The 16,412-nt window shown below is 44.4% G+C and overlaps 2 protein-coding genes across 3 annotated transcripts in view; both read right to left on the minus strand.

Annotated features, from left to right (window-relative positions):
- Positions 1-698: 698 nt before the first annotated feature.
- On the minus strand, positions 699-1,685 carry LOC139667062 (relaxin-3 receptor 1-like). The gene has a single exon (XM_071546451.1). It carries the CDS (start codon positions 1,683-1,685, stop codon positions 699-701), a length of 987 nt encoding a protein of 328 aa, XP_071402552.1.
- A 799-nt stretch (positions 1,686-2,484) lies between these two features.
- LOC139667059 (E3 SUMO-protein ligase PIAS1-like) overlaps positions 2,485-16,412 on the minus strand; it is a 50,871-nt gene continuing 36,943 nt past the window's right edge. Inside the window, exons 3-13 of one of the 2 annotated variants that reach the window (XM_071546447.1) lie at positions 14,341-14,425; positions 14,071-14,209; positions 13,673-13,807; positions 12,631-12,736; positions 12,040-12,113; positions 11,514-11,674; positions 9,830-9,966; positions 9,085-9,295; positions 8,034-8,173; positions 7,600-7,640; positions 2,485-6,779 (exon numbers count right to left, since the gene is read on the minus strand). In XM_071546447.1, the coding sequence (XP_071402548.1) occupies positions 6,408-6,779; positions 7,600-7,640; positions 8,034-8,173; positions 9,085-9,295; positions 9,830-9,966; positions 11,514-11,674; positions 12,040-12,113; positions 12,631-12,736; positions 13,673-13,807; positions 14,071-14,209; positions 14,341-14,425 (1,601 nt within the window). In that variant the 3' untranslated portion in view covers positions 2,485-6,407. Of the gene's footprint in view, positions 6,780-7,599; positions 7,641-8,033; positions 8,174-9,084; positions 9,323-9,829; positions 9,967-11,513; positions 11,675-12,039; positions 12,114-12,630; positions 12,737-13,672; positions 13,808-14,070; positions 14,210-14,340; positions 14,426-16,412 lie in introns of both variants that reach the window. The other variant, XM_071546446.1, reaches the window with a different exon arrangement.

The raw sequence follows: 16,412 nt of genomic DNA on the forward strand, positions 1-16,412 counted from the left end.
TATCAATACATTTTGTTGTTCTCTTCATTCATCTGGCCACTCAGTAGTCATGATGTTATTCAAGACTGTAAACAAATGACTTGTAATATCCTTCCCACTCCAAACCCTTTGTCGTCTCGACGGCTTGCTAAAAGATTAAAGGTGCCGTCTGCAGTCATGACTGTCACAGAAAAACAAGGTTACATTATTTGCCACGACGCTCGCAGCTGGCAGGGATGTAACGAGCGCTCACCTTTTCAATAATTCATGCGATCACACTTACTGCACGTTAATACGAATTGTCATGCGCAATTACGCACGCAGCCAATTACATTTCGTCGACAAGGGAGATATTATTCACAATGATAATTCAGCATGCAAAGCCGTAATGGTCATACGTTTTTTTCCACAAAAGTAAACGACTCATATGCATAAGTCTGAGCCACCTAATCCAGAAGAACTCGGATTTTCTCTATAGAAATTGGCCACTACACAGGAGCTTTACTGACAAAAAGCGTGGATGAGAGCAACATCTAATCGAATCGAGTATATCCTTTCAAAATAATGTTTTTTTAGTTGTTTTTTTTTTACATGATTGTGCTTTTGGACAGGTTTCCTTCTTTGTTCCGTGAATACTTGCGGTGCGCCCCCGGTGCGTCATGGCTATGTGTGCGCAGTTAGTGGCAAGTTTAATCATGCATCAAACTTAAATCAAAATGCTATCCACGGTATAACAAGCCCCTCAACTTGTTTCTAAACTCCTTTCTCATGAGGCAGTAAATTATCGGGTTTAAGCAGCTGTTGGTGTGCGCAAGGCAGACGGTCACTGGGAACACATAAGTGTGGACTATGTAGTATGCCTTATCCCAGTTTGCAGCGTTCAGTTTGACCAGCACGCTCCACAAGGTGATGGCGTGGTTCGGCATCCAGCACAGGAAGAAGGACAGCACGACAATGGTGACAGACTTGGTGACCTTGGAGCTCCGTTTGGGGTTGCTGCTTTTCATACTTCGATTGCGAATGAAACGCAGCAGCATGATGTAGCTGAAGGAGACGATGGACATGGGTAACACAAAACCGACAAGTATTTTCTGTATGTGGTACACTGCTAACCAGTACTGTCCACCCGGGAATCTCAACAGACAGAGTTTTTCTCCCGTTACGTTGGTGACGGTTGAGAAAATGGACGTGGGTGCCGTCGCCACGGTCGCAAGTGTCCAAATAACGGCGCAGACCCATTTGGAGGAACAAGACTTCAGCCTGGTCCGGCTCTTCAGAGCCGAGGCGACAGACCAGTACCGGGTCACGCTCATTGCAGTCAGAAAAAACACGCTGGCATACATGTTCATCACGGTGACCGAGAGGATGATTTTGCACATGGCGTCTCCAAACGGCCAGCTGAAGTCCAGCGCGGTGTCCACGGCCCAGAAGGGCAGAGTCAGCACAAACTGGAAGTCCGTCACTGCCAGGTTGAGCACGAAGAAGTTGACTCTGGACTTCTTCCTCTCCTGTTTGACTCTGATAAAGAAGAGGACCAGTAAGTTGCCCACCAAACCCGCTGCGCAAACTACAGAGTAAACGAGGCAAATGACGAATCTCAAGAGCGGGCTCCCGTCCGCTGTCACGTCGATGTCCTCCAGGTTGCTGAAGCGGTCCAGGTCGGTCCAGGACCGGTTCAACAAGCTGCTTTCATTTTCTTCATTCATAGCGGCACCAGGGAGCCTCTTAACCTCCAGGTCTCTAGGTGCCAGTCGTGCAATCTGTACTTTAACTGGGTGCAGGCAGATTCATCTCTCTCCAAATAAAGCAGATGCACGGAGTGCCACTATATGAGTGATAAGAGCACGACATCCCTCCTCCCCTCTCCCCTCTCCCCCCTCTCCTCCCCTCCCCTCTCCTCTCCTCTCCTCTCCCTCCCACCTCCTCTCCTCTCCGCTCCTCTCCAAGATGCGTAATCATGGAATATAACATTTTTCAGCGGGCACTGTGACAGCAATCGCGCCCCCATCACACCCACCCACAATGCATGTGAATTCTTGACAATGTTTGATTGACACACAGATGAACAGCTGTAATTAGGTTTGACGCGTCAATTCGTGCTGTGCGTTTGGGTTTGCTTATTGGAGCGCGATGCAACGCTTCGCAACAAGTTTTACTTAGAGTACAATTCCCTTTGTTTTGTAAATATGCATTTTAAAATCTTGACATTAATCAAAGATTTTATCGCAGTCACTACATTGACGCACCATACTGTTTGGAGATGCGGCGCGCGTAATTGCTCTGGTTCCGTCCCAGGCAGGGGTTCACCAGAACGACTCTCTACTGCCACCCAGTGCTTCAACAAAGTAGGAGAGGCTCTTAACATTTATGGCAGCAATGCTACACTGCAACATGATCCTCATCAATCCCGCAAAAAATCTTAAGAGCAGATACGAATTTCCAAATAAAGGAGAAGACACTGACAGAAATAACAGAATGCATTTTATTACATCTAAACTTTTCTACATAAACAGGTAACATTCAATAAGTAAACAATTTCTTCCAATGCAGGTAATAAATATTTTTTTTCACTTAGTATATTTATACAAACTGACAATGGTCTACTGTACACCGTCTTATCCTTGCCCTCCTTGAAAAGCCTTTTGATTTTCTCGGGTTGGAGCTATGAAAACAGAACCTGTGAATTTAAGGCAGTGAGTGCAGATGTCGACTTGAGTCTGACTTTGAGATTATTTCAGTAAAATGGGACTCTTTCATGGCCAAAGTCCTTTTTTTATAGTACAGCTTTCATTTTCTAAAAATATATAAATTAATTTATTCTCTCGCTCTGAATGGACACACAAAAAGCATACAAACGGACATCAAACTCCCACGTTTGGATTTGAATTTCAGTTTTCCATACAGACACAATATACACATCGTCGACAGTTCCCTTTATCTAAGGTGAGGCATCGTGACGTTGGCATCTGCCGAACAGAGCTGAGCTGCTTTTGTCAACATTGCCTGTGGAGCTTTTGAACACACTGTTGAAGTAATTACTGATAATAGTGGCCTAATTCCTTTTACTTTATCTTGAGCGGACAACGGCTTTGGCCCAGTGTCTCCTTTACGGTCCATGAGTGTCTCACACAGCTCAAAACACATATGCTACTGCACACTGCTGTGTATATGCATGTGTCCACACCTGTATATGTAGGTAGGGTAAGGTTGGAGAGGGGATGAGATGGCAGCAGGCCTGTGCTTATCTAACTATCATAATGCTAACACACTCCAATGCAGCCTGACAGTAAGAAGATTTTGTCGTCTCTTCATATAATCTGACATTTTCTCACAAAAACCCAATTGTTAGAGAATGGGAGTGAAAGGAAGATGAGCCAACTAGATTAAAGAGGCTGCTTCTGCCTTGGAAAACTAACAATATTGAACCACAAGGGGGTGCTGTGGACACTGTAACGCTGTGAAACAGGTCGGAGTGGAGGATTTGACTCTCAGGCAGGGCGACCCATGTAGACCCCCAGTGTGTACAGCACTTCAACAGAAACACATTCAACACGGTCTGCTCTCTCACTTCATCTGTGACCGTCACATGTAGGTGCACAGCTGTAGTCTGTTGCATTGTGTCATGACAAATATGAGGAAAGAAAAGAAGTTCAAATAAATAAAATCGTGATCAAACGTACTCATAAACTGTGACCACCTAGTCAAGTATCCAAATACTGGTGATTAATATTAAAATTGACAGGGTTAGGCCTATGGGAACTTAATGATCACGTCCCCATCGATGTAGCAAGACACCTCCCAAGAAATTACAAATACGCATTTCCACGACTAGTATGAGCGACTAAACGATACCTTGTGGAAACAAAACGTGCGGTTGGCCAAAACAAAAAACAAAATGCATATTAAATAAAATCGTATCACAACAGCTCTCGAGTGACAGTGACTCACGCACTCGTCCATGGAAATCAAACAAGTGTAAAAATATAATATATAGAGATAGATTCCAAAATAAATAAAATACTGCACAACATAGGAAATACACAGAGACTGGTTCCGACAAGTTTTATGTTATAGAAGCCGATGTAAAAGCTGGGGTTGGTTCCTCTGATGAGGACAGGGGATGAAGTTAAAGATGCCAAGAGGAAAGTGGGGGGTGTATAGAGAGAGAGAGACAGATGGAGGGGCAATGCATTAGAGGAAAGGTAGACAAGCAGGGGGTTTCATTTTGGGATGGCTACAGTCTCCCAGTTACTAGCTGTAGGACATGATAGGGGATGTCGGGTGACTGTGGCTGCTGTCAGAAGTGATTATCTCAATGTGGAGACTAATTAGTCTCTGCAGTGAGCTGCCTGTCTTGGACTTCTGGAAGTGGAACACCTTGGAGAGACTGATAAGAGCGACTTAATGGAAAAGTTTCACGGTCACTGCGGTGGAAGGTTGGGTTGACCCAGCCCACACCGGATCTATACACAGACTTCAACACGCTTCTGTGATTTTGAAAACCGTGACCAAAACCGTGGCCGTTATCCGAGTCCTCAAACTTTACAATACATTCAGTATGAGCAGACCCTGCGTTTTCCACTTTTCATACAACTGAACAACGACAGCATCGAGCTACCCCGGAATCTCAAAGCTCACTTCGACACTTTCAAGGAACAGAGCAGCTAATTCATAGGGAGAGACAGACAGGTGATCTAAGTTGGTAGATAAGACCACCACCTTTCATGCTAAAGCCTCCACCATTCACAGTGGCAACGACTAGCCTGCTTCCACTTTTCCACAGGTTATCCCAAAGATAACCCCCCAAATCCCAGACAGTCAAAGATATCCTTCGCAGGTCAAGTCTTCAGAACAAGCTTAGATAAAGAAATAATGATTGATGTACCAGAAAGAGGGCGAAGGTTGTGGCTGACCACTTAAGACATTCTTTTTGACTTTGAAAACACATTTGCTTATCCATTTCAAACACGCTGTTAAGCATGCACACAAACAGGCACTAGTTTAACTTGGTCACTAGCCCCAGCATATCGCTGTGGCGTATCTCCTGGAAGCCTGTCTCCTTAAGAGCCCACCGCTGCCACAACAGCTACACCTTCATCAAGAATTGTCAATTCCATTTAACAGTCAAGCAAAAAGATGAATAGAAACTTAAACAACTAGAGACACTTCCAAAAAGGACGCAGTCGAAGTGTCTGAATAACCACTAACCGAAACTGAAGAAGTGGACACTTGACTGAAAACACTGTGGCACACAGATTCAACTGCACTTAGAATATTGTTATAGTTTTCATAGGTACCATATGTTATTTTTGGCATTGTGCAAAAAAGAAAAAAACATTATTCTTCCAGCTCAAAACTCTAAATTGGTAAGTATAAATGGTTTGAAGCTCAAAATGAAAAATAGAGTCTCAAAATTCGGTAAATGCTGTATGCCGGCAGAAGAGGGGTTGGGAATCAAAGAGTGAAAAGAAATCAAAACCAGAAATGGCTAATTTCCATCTACACACTCCCCATAGCATCAACCTGAAGGTCTAAGGGAATGCATATACAACTGTTTAAATACAATACATAACTTAAAAGCATAATAAAATTATTAGTACATGAATAAACAGTACAGTCAAGCTCTGAAAAGTTCTTGTCATTGGAAAAAGAAATACTACATCATGAATTTAAAACAGAAAAGCGAGAAAGAGAGAGAAAGAGAGAAAGATGAAAGAATTAAAATGCAGTTCATACTGAAGGAGTAATGCAATGGAAAATTTAAACAGGATAGAGCTAAAAGAGAAAAAAAGTTATCAAAGTTGTACGTGGCAACGTAGGCATATGTATAAGCTGCGTGGGGAAAAAAAACAAACCTCAGTCCTCCACTTCAAAAGCAACTCACTAGACTGAAAAATGTCCCGAATTAATATACAAAAGTAAGAGAGGAAAATATATTTTGTTCTCTGTACACAGCGCCGCTCCTCATTTTCTTATAAAAGAGCCTTCCTCCTTTGTATTTTTGCTCAGGTAGCGTCTTTGCTGTTTGTGCCAGGTTGGTACCAGTATAGCAGTGATGTGGGTTCAGCCTTCGGTACGCAACTTCGTAGATAAAGCCTCATACCATGGACAGGTTTCTGATCTCAAGTCAGTATACAAACACAAATGTCCAAAACTGACATAATTAAAAGTGACTATATACTGTTCTCAGGTCAGTCTAGTCGAGGAACCCCCGGGTCCGTTACCCACCGTCAATATATAGTGCTCTTCTTCGTGAGGCAGTCTTGTCATACCACTCCACAAACTCACCCGCGTTCTGAGTTTGACGACTCGGGCCGTTCTAGTCTCTGGATCACAACTTTACCCTGCAGTCAAAGCGTTTGTCAACGGGTTCGTCATCGGATCGCAGTTGGACCCAACGGGAAGTCCTTAGCGCCGCTCCTGGTCAGTCAGTCCAACGATATGACGTCGGGAATCCCGCCGTAAATAGCTGCCGCCGCCGCTTCAGTGCTGCTCCGGCCCGCCACCACCCCGGGGTGCGTGTGTGAGGAGTGAGTGCCGGAGTGCGAGGACGAGTGCGTGGAGGAGTGAGTGTCCCGGAGGCTGCTGGAGGAGACCAGGCTGCTGCTGCTGCCCGAGCTGCTGCCGCCGTTGGTCGGCGCGGCCAGCGAAGTGGCCGACGAAGCTCCCGATTGGTCCAGGAACAGCTGGGAGGAGGAGGTGGAGGAGGCGGTGCCGTAGGGCAGGAAGCGGTTCAGCAGCAGCTCGTGGTCGTCCGAGGCCGAGGCGGCTGCCGCCGCCGCCATCACCATGTTGTAATGCTGAACGGTGGGAGAAACACAAGTGAGCGGAGGCTGTCAGGTGGGAGCTCACATGTAGAAGCTGCTCATTGGTCAGGTTCACAATATTCCAAATACTGGACATTTGGACATGAGGAACATTGGTCAGTCCCCATGAGGTAAACTCCCATTACTTTTACTTCCTGGAAAACACAGTATCTTAGTATCTTTCATGGTGACCTCATGCTGCACTAATTCCAACCAATGAAACCATCACAGAATTTTGAACAATCCCGCCCCTCCAATCAAATCAAACTGCCTTTCTCTCCCTGACTGATATTCCATTGGTTGACTTTTGAATGATCCCTCACTGTGTTATGTCCCGCCCCAACATCCTGTTTCAAGAGGAAATACATCAAATCAAGGAAGTAAGGATGTCATTTCATGGGGTCTTTAAAAATCAATGAAACCCACTGGTTCCAGTAACAGTAGCAGAAAAGAAAATCTTATCTTAAGCGTATGCAATGCTTAAGATATTACTATATTGATAGTGCAGAGAGGAAGTTTGTAATCTGGGCACATGAAAAGAGATGAAGTGCATGGCTTTTGCTTTGCTATCTTTTAAGTGCAAGTAGCAGCTTTGGAGAAATGCCCAGTTGGAACCCATTCATTATTTTAAGCTGAGCCAAGGTCAAACGCTCCTTTCCTGATTTTCCAGTGTTTCTGTGCCAGCTGAGCGGATCCTGACTGTAATTTGTTGCAAAGCGTTTGACTGGCATTGCGGCTACCAGCAGTGTTCCTGCTGGTAAAAATCAGTATCTCTAAGCATTTTCACTTAACGTGAGGGCACTGTGGGACGTACCTGATGATTGTCGCCTTGAAGAAAGGAGAAGAAATTCAAATCTGGAAATCAAGTACAGACAGAGCCAACGTTGAGTATCAACAAAAATCATTATCAGAGATGAAAAACACATTATGGTTAATGAAGACACATTATAGCTGGGGGATCCAAGGGCACACTCCCCCGCCCGGAGAGATGTTTTTGAAATATTCGTTTTAAAAAGCCTTTTCCTACTAAATTTTTGATGAGAATATATCAAAAACTAATTTGATATTTAAGCTAATATCACTACAAAATCATTCTAAGGTCAGCTTTGGTTCAAAGGATGAACAGTTAAAAAACATAAGATGAGTAGAGGAGGATTAAAGGATTAAGAGCATCACTACTCCCACATCGCGCGTGTGTGTGGGAGTGTGTGTGCGATGTGTGTGTGTGTGTGTGAGAGCGTGCATTACCTGACAGGTCATTGGGGGTGTGGTAGTAGGGTCTATAGTCCTGGATAAGGGGCGGGACAGGGGGGATGTAGTTGGTGTCCACGGCTGGCATGCTGGGAGTCCGGCTCACAGGAGATGCCTGGTGGTGCAGGTTCAACACTCTGAGGACAGATATGGAGAAAGAGGAAGCAACAACACAGAGAGTGAGTGTGCATGAACATGAGCAACAAAATGGAAAGCTTTCACACATACTAATCTAATGCATTCTTTAATTGAACGGACCTGTAAAAGCATGCACCAAAATGATGTAGTGCACAACAAGTTTACCAAGTAGCCCATTCATTTAAAATTAGGCTCCCATTTCATGTCATATTAACCCAAGAAGTCATAGAGAAAACTGCTGTTTCCACTTCCACAAACTTCTGAACTGAACAGTAATAGTCGCTGGCTTAATTAAAGTCAAATGCAGCAGTAGCAGTTTCTACGCCTGAAGTGTTTTCCCTAACCCTAACCCTATTCTATTAAGATTTTGTTGCTGATGCACTTCATTAATAGTAGTTCAACAGAAAATCAAACCTCAAAATAGTTTCAGAAGGCCTGGGTTCAAATCCTGAATAAAATATACTTAATTTAACCCTATCCCCCCTCCTGAAACACCCCGTTCTCAAGAGGAATGTCAATCAATCAAATATACTTTATCATCATTAAAGAGAAACATTTGAAAATTGAAATTAACAAACATTTAATTCTCTATTCATGATGCTTATGTGCTTTTTAAGTGGACAGAAAAGTGGACAAATTTAACCAGTTTTATTTGGAAGAAAACATCCATCTCCAAAATCAAAGCTCTAGGTCTATAAATCAACTTTATTTAGGAGGACATCCAAGAGTTCAAATGCATTAAAACTTCCGATGAGCACTCTTGGGTCTCTACTGTGAGTGTTATTCATGTGAAAAGGGAATACTTCTGTGTTCACGTACAAAACTCACATACGTTCACATCCAAATACTTAGCTGCCCATTTAAGCCACTAAAATGAGCCTGATTCCCACATTTAACGAAATCGACTGACCCTTTGTTGATGACGGGTGGCGAGGTGGGGGACATGGAGGGGCAGGCCCGTTTGGCAGGGGGAGGCAGCGGCGGCGGCGGAGGAGGCGGCGAATCCTGTCCTTCGTCCTCCGAGGAGCTGTCCAGCGTCAGGTCGATCACCTCCACCTTCTTGCTGTTGCTGCTGCTGCTGTTACTGCCGCTGTGGCTGGACGACGAGGAGCTCCGCTGGTCTGTGCCCGCAGATGTCCGACACGAACCTGGAGAGCAGGCAGGGACAGGCTAGTTTGTATGTGTGTGTGTGTGTGTGTGTGTGTGCGCGCGTGTGTGTGTGTGTGTGTGTGTGTGTGTGTGTGCACGTATATATGATCTGAAGTGCAGTCTTGTGAGAGCACATAGAATAAAACAAAGACACACGAGTGCAAAAACACAGTTGAATACGAGTGTGGGTGCATGCAAACAATTCCACACGCACACACAGATTGTGGCATTTCTCCGACACTCATATGAGATATGTTTGTTACTATGGAGACGGGCAGTATACTCCATGGCATTATGATCGAGGCTTCGCCAAATTAAAACTGACAGCGCATAAACAAAGAAGGGAGAGAAAGTGAATGATCATTCTCTCTTTTCTTACCACATCTCTTTTACCCCCCCCCCTTCTTTACTTCCACTCTCCTCCCACTGCCTTTATGTGAGTGTAACCCTCTCTTTTGTTTACACCCCCCCCCATCCCCCCACTCATTTATATCGGCCTGTCTCACCATCCAGTCCGTTGTTGTAGGAGGCAGAGGAGACCTCCTGCACTTCCTTCTTGGACCTCATGGGGGCCCAGCTGCCATCCTCCTTAAACTGGATCTCATCACAGTCCATGCAGCTGTTCAGGATCTCCATGAAAAGCCTGGGTGGATAGGAAAATCACACACAAACCCATCCATGCAAACCCACAGACACACACAGACAACAGAGGTCTTTCTTGAACCAAGGCCAACTGCGTATACATGATGCATATGAAGTGACATTTCAGTTTGTGGTGAGTGAATTCACTGAACAGGCTGATGACAACTCCAAGTAAAATACATAAGAGAGGTAAAAGGCCACAAATTATGGAATTTGCACAAAGTTGTAGATTTTACTAACAGGTGGGAATGGGGATGTGATTGAAACACCTGTCTCCTCTCTTCTCAAAACACAAAATTCTTAACTGAACAAAAACAGTCATGGGCTTAATTCATGACAGATGCAATGGTAACAGTCTTAAATCCTGGAGTGCAATTAGGCAATATTAATTATCCAATCTTTTGAAATTAGCGATGGTTAAAACTGAAAGACATTTGACCGGTTGCTAGTTTAGATCAGGGATGGGCATCATGCCATGCAAGGCCAAGAGTCTGCAGGTTTTCATTCCAACCAAAGACTACAGCAGGTGATTTCACTGATTAGTTTGTGCCTCTCTGGATAAAAGACGCAGAAGCCTGGTTTAGGTTAAAGGCCCATTCCATTGAAAAACACAGTTTTCCAGCTCTCTGCATGGCTATGAGGCATTTGGGCTATAAATTGGTGCGAATAAATATTGAAAATTGTTTGTCATATTTTAAATAAACATTGTGTGATCAAAACCTCGACTTGCTCTTCATGGTTTTAAAATCGGCTTAGAATTGGGTAAAATTCTTGATGTATTTTACAGGAAATATCATCGGTTGCATTTCCTAGTCCCAGCAAACACACCACCCTCCTTCTCACTGTGGGAGTGTAACCGTCTGCTGTGCCTGCAAGCTAGATAGTTACTTTTGAGAATTGTTTTGTGCACTGCCACAACCACTAATCAAACATGGCAGATAGTTGTCATTGTATAATCTTAGGGTGTCAACCTGCACCAGGCTCAGGAGGAAAATTTATGGTGAGCTTGGCTATTTCAATGGCAAGTATTGGACTGCTCCGTTCAGGTTCATTCTCAATTTTGCAGCACTCTGTGTGCTCTCCATGTTTGCTAGGTTGACACATCATGCCATTCCTTCAGTCAACTCAAATAAGAAACAATCTGCAAGTGCTACTGGTTTTTATTCATAGGTAATGTTAGCTTTCATATGCCAATGTCTGTCCAACACTTCAAACACAGTTGGCAATTTACATGGTCACCTCCAGTGTGTGATTTGCTGTCAACTTGTCAATCAAAGCTCTTTTGTGAGCGGAAAGGATACACCCACAGTTATCGAGACAGGCGCTAGATGTAGTGAAAATGTGGGTGCATAAAACCAGTATTTTTTGAGGCAAAGATGCTTTTAGTGAATTTACTGCACGTGTAAGGTGATTTGCCAACAGCACAAGCTGAATTTAAAGTCACCAATCTGGGTCTTTACTGACAGACACTGTTCAGTTTGGACATCGCTTTGTGGATCTCTTAACAGGTCATCTGTAAGATGGTAAGATGGGGGTTGGGTGACCTACCCGTCGATGATGAGGTGCTCATAGGGGGCCTTCTTGTCACAGACAGGACACACCCAGGTGGGCTTCTTCTCGTTCATTTGGATGTAGAGTGTGGCGTCGAAGCACTGCAGGTGGGAGCACGTCAGCGCCCGGCATGGGATCATCAGGCGCATCTTCCCAAGCTGCACAGAGCACACACATGCAGTCAGGACATAAGGAGTACACACACACACACACACACACACACACACACACACACACACACACACACACACACACACACACACACAGCAGGAACAGAGGGTATATGGGACAAATACACATGCCAAACACACAGACAAAGGCAGGTGATAGGGGTTTAGAAGACAAGTTGACAGGTGTATCATGCATACAACCAGATGATAAGGCATGTTGAGACACACACACACAAAGAAAAGGAAAAGAAAGAATATGAAAAGAAAGGCGGAAAAGTCTTGACATGACTGTAACTTCATACAAAACACTGCCTTAAAAATCACCAGCAGCATGTTTAAAGCATGTTGTTTACCGGACAAAGTAGCGACACTCGTAGGCTGGTGGTGGCTATTTCACTGTCTGGGTCTGCTGTTAGCTTCTCTTTGACTGCAGGAGAGAGATAAAACACACAAACACACACATACACTCATGAGTGCCTGAGAACCAAACAGCAGGACCACTTCCTGCAAATGTTCTCCGTCTCTCATTTCAAAGTGCACTCTTAAACAACAACCCATTTACCACTTGTTTAAAATCCACGGTCAGGAGAGAAGCCGGCATTGTGTAAATGAATTCCAAGAGCTACTCATGCTGTGTGATTGAGTGATTGAGCTAACTCTGCATCATGATCTCTTCTTATATCACATCTTGCCTATATGGATTACAGTGATTCATAATACAATGTTCCCTTATCTCAAAGGGGGGACAACTCGGCCATGTAACTACATGAAACATTTAGCAGGAAACATGGACATGTATGTAGCAATTAGAGTAGACTAACAGCCAGCATGCTGTGCGCTCAAAAGTTACCCAGCTAATATCTGAGTTGGATTTATTTAGCCACAGATACGCAGGTTCACTGTAACAGAGCATTAGCTCGGTATGTTAAGTTGACGGTTCTTACTGAGCGCTCTGGAGTGGTCCGGGTTTCTGATGCCTTTGGACCGTAGTCTCTGTAGCAGCACTGTGGACGACTGCTGCTTCACCAAGTACACTGCCATGGAGTAGCTCTGTGGACACACACATAACATAATGTGATAAAGTGATACTTCTCTCCCTCCTCCAGGGGGAGGTCAGAGTACTGGGTCACAGTTACAGGAAAACGCCCCTGGAGCTGGTCGGGATTCAGTGTGTTGCTCAAGGACACACAGGAAGGGAAGATGCTTGGTGCCACAGAGGCTTGAACTGGGTTCATCCAGTCGAAGGACAGTCTGCCTAATCTCTACGCTGCTCTGCTGCCCTGCAACAAATATACACACAGCTGTGTGCGAGGAGGCAGGGAGGGAGAAAAGAACGTGCGCCAACCAAGAGGCCAAAACAGAAGAGTTTGAAGCCAATAGAGAAGTCATTGGAGAGATGGTTCCTCTATTGCCCTCTACTGGCTGGCTGCAGAACAACTTAAAACTCTGTCCACCTCAGTCAATGGGACGAATAGCCATCTTCTTTGCGGAAATATAGTTAATATTTTTTTCTATAAGGATTTATAGTAGAAAATCCCACTTCCTAGGCTTCAAACCGGCCGGTAGACTACAGGTGTTGTCACTGTCACTTTCTCTTCTATTTTCTACAGTCTGGTGCACACACACACACACACACACATGTGCACTCAAACTTCACACTTACATCACAGGCACAGCTTATAGAGTAGATGATCTGATTAGATTTTGGAGCACCTTGCTGAGTAAATTTGTATATTAATGAGGAAAAGGCGAGTTTCTTTAAATTACTAAAACTCCTTCATGCTTTAAGATACAGAGTCCATATTAATACCGCCCATGTGTTATTTGAAGTATGTGGACTTAGAAATCTTTGCTAATTAATGCATTAATTAGCTTAATTCATGGACTCATTAGCATAACTGGTTTAATATATCATGGTGATTATGACGGGACATTAGGCAGCTAAAGTGCTAATTGTTAGAAGCTGTGACAGGTTTTGGTTCTTACCCTTCCAATCTCAGCAGTCCACGAAACCACAATGGTATTGGGGACCGTGGTGGACAATCTGACCAGTGAGGTAATGTTGATGGGCCGGCTGGGCCGCTTGGGCTCCACACCGTTTTTGGTTGGAGGAAGATAACCCTGCATGAGAGAGAAAAATGTCACAAGGAGAAAGCGAAAATCAGCATTTTGTTGTGAATCTTAACCAGTGAAATTCTAATCCTCATCAAGGAATGTTTGGAAATGGGGTTGGATGCTAACGAGATAGAGAAGGGAGAAAAGTGGAAAGAGTGAAATGGATGCCTGTCACTCTTTAGATCCGACTGCTCTCATGGTTATATGGTGGCTGAAAAATGATGGCATGTTTGGCTGGGTGTTTATGTAGTGTCTTCAGTGCTTCTCACCGGCAGGTTGCATGGCTTCCCATTGACTTTCACACACAGGTTAGGCGGAAAATGGTCTTCCTGAGGACAACTTGTCTCCGACAGGCAAAACCGCAACTGAACCTGAACTGAGAAGTCGCATTTGGTCCCCGAGATGTCCCTGCAAGGACAGAAACAGAGCTATTAACATAGATCTTAAGAAACCATGTATATTAATGAATTATTCATGACCTACTCAGCATCCGGCACAGATAAAGTGGCTGTAATCTCAAGGTCTTCAGTTTGTCTTACATCGAGCTGCTGATCTGCTGGACTTGCTGTGGTGTTAATGCAAAGGCGAAACATGTCTCCTGAAACCGCTGGCTGTTGTCTGATGCTGCATTGAGTGGTGGGAGAGAGAGAGGGAGAGAGAGGGAGAGAGAGAGAGAATTAAAATTGGATGAGCGTAATGGAAAAGCATAGAGATAAAAGAGAAAAAGGTATCACTCCATTACATTCTCCACACCTAGTTTTTAACAGTGACAATAAGTTGGCCAGTTATTACACATTTTGACAGACTTTTAAAACCACATCTTACCATAAAGCATGCAAACAACAGAAAACGACCAGCCCAAGGACCCAGTCTGCCAGCAGCAGACAGACAGTGGCTATCAAATCTAAAGTAAGACACTACGAAACATCCAATTACGTTTGCCTTTTGATTTTTTTACCCTGGATAAAATAGAATTGTTGATTTAGTGCCTAAACAACGGCAGTTCTACATATGCACTTGGAGGTAATGCCTAGTATTACTCTCTTCCATCTCAAACAACACCTAAATATCAAAAAATATGTTTGACTGTTTCTGTCCCCTTTAAAGCTGCAACAAGAATGGGAGACCACGCAGTAAAGTACGATTAACATCTGTTTTAATGTAAAAATGAAAATAAACCATAAAAAAGATGGGATGTGTACATCAGTATATCAGTGGGGTGAAGGGTGTTGCATGCATGAACAATGGTATGTATGGGTAGATCTTGCATGGTGCATGAAATTAACAAAAACTAAAGAGCTCCTGGGAGTCACAACCAGACCACCTCAGGCAGGGGTGAGGAAGGGGGGGGCTCTATTTATAGGCCCACCCACAGGTGCTGGAAATAACTGGTCTTACTAGCCCAGGCTCTATTAAAGAGACAGCAGGTTAGGAAAGCAAGGCCAGAAAGCTGCCACAGTTGACTGCGTGTGTATTTGCTAGAATGATGTTGGAATAACCCAAGCACCTAGGAGCATTTATACTGCACAGGAGACTGTACAGAGCATACATTCATAATGTGTGTGTGCAGACAAAACCTTGGTGCTGGCATATACGGTTATTGAGGGACCCGACCTGCACCCCTATACCTCCAGGCTGTGGTCCAGATCTACACCCCTATACATCCAGGCTGTGGTCCAGACCTACATCCCTACACCTCCAGGATGTGGTCCAGACCTACACCCCTGTACCTCCAGGATGTGGTCCAGACCTACACCCCTATACCTCCAGCGTGTGGTCCAGACCCCAACCCCTATACCTCCAGGATGTGGTCCAAACCTACACCCCTATACCTCCAGGCTGTGGTCCAGACCCCAACCCCTATACCTCCAGGCTGTGCTCCAGACCTACACCCCTATACTTCCAGGCTAGGGCTGGGCGATAAATCAATTTTATCAATTAATTCGAATTTATGGTTTAGGACGATGCGTAAAAATGAAAATCAAGATTCACTTTAACCTGGGTAAATACAGCACAGATCGCTCTCTGTCAATCAAGCCCCACCGCTTCCCTGAGCTTCCGCAGTTGATTACAACACCCACCGAGATTTCCCCTCAGACACAAACACAGTATCAAGGTGGCAGCACACGCTTCTACAAGTGAGGAGCTTGTTTGAAAGTGGTTCTGTTTTGCAACGTCCGATGTCAAGCGAAGCACCGTCCGTTGTAAAGTTTGTCTAAAGTCTGTGGCAACTAAAGGTAGCAGTGCGACAAATGTATTCCAGCATCTCCGACAGAGGCAGCAGCCGACTGGGAGAAGTGTGTGTCACTGCGAGATGCACGAGCTAGCGGCAGCCCCCAAACGCCTGCTAAAAAGCAGGTAACATTAGCAACATCATTTTCCTGCGGCATCCCCTATGACAAGAAGGAGCCCCAGTGGAAAGACATTACAGATGTGCTGGTGTTTCATATGGTTTTCATATACTTAGTTTGTTTTTAAGAAAAAGAAAACGATTAAAATCGTAAATCGGGTGTATGTGTGAAAAAATCTGAGATTTTATTTTTAGGCCATATCGCCCAGCCCTACTCCAGGCTGTGCTCCATACCTACACCTCTATACCTCCAGCATTTGG

The sequence above is a fragment of the Centroberyx affinis genome, unplaced genomic scaffold (genome assembly GCF_046629955.1).
Source record: "Centroberyx affinis isolate AG114_WGS23_722 - 3 ecotype Tasmania unplaced genomic scaffold, CSIRO-AGI_Caff_v1 ptg005274l_1, whole genome shotgun sequence".
NCBI classification, from domain to species: Eukaryota; Metazoa; Chordata; class Actinopteri; order Beryciformes; family Berycidae; genus Centroberyx; species Centroberyx affinis.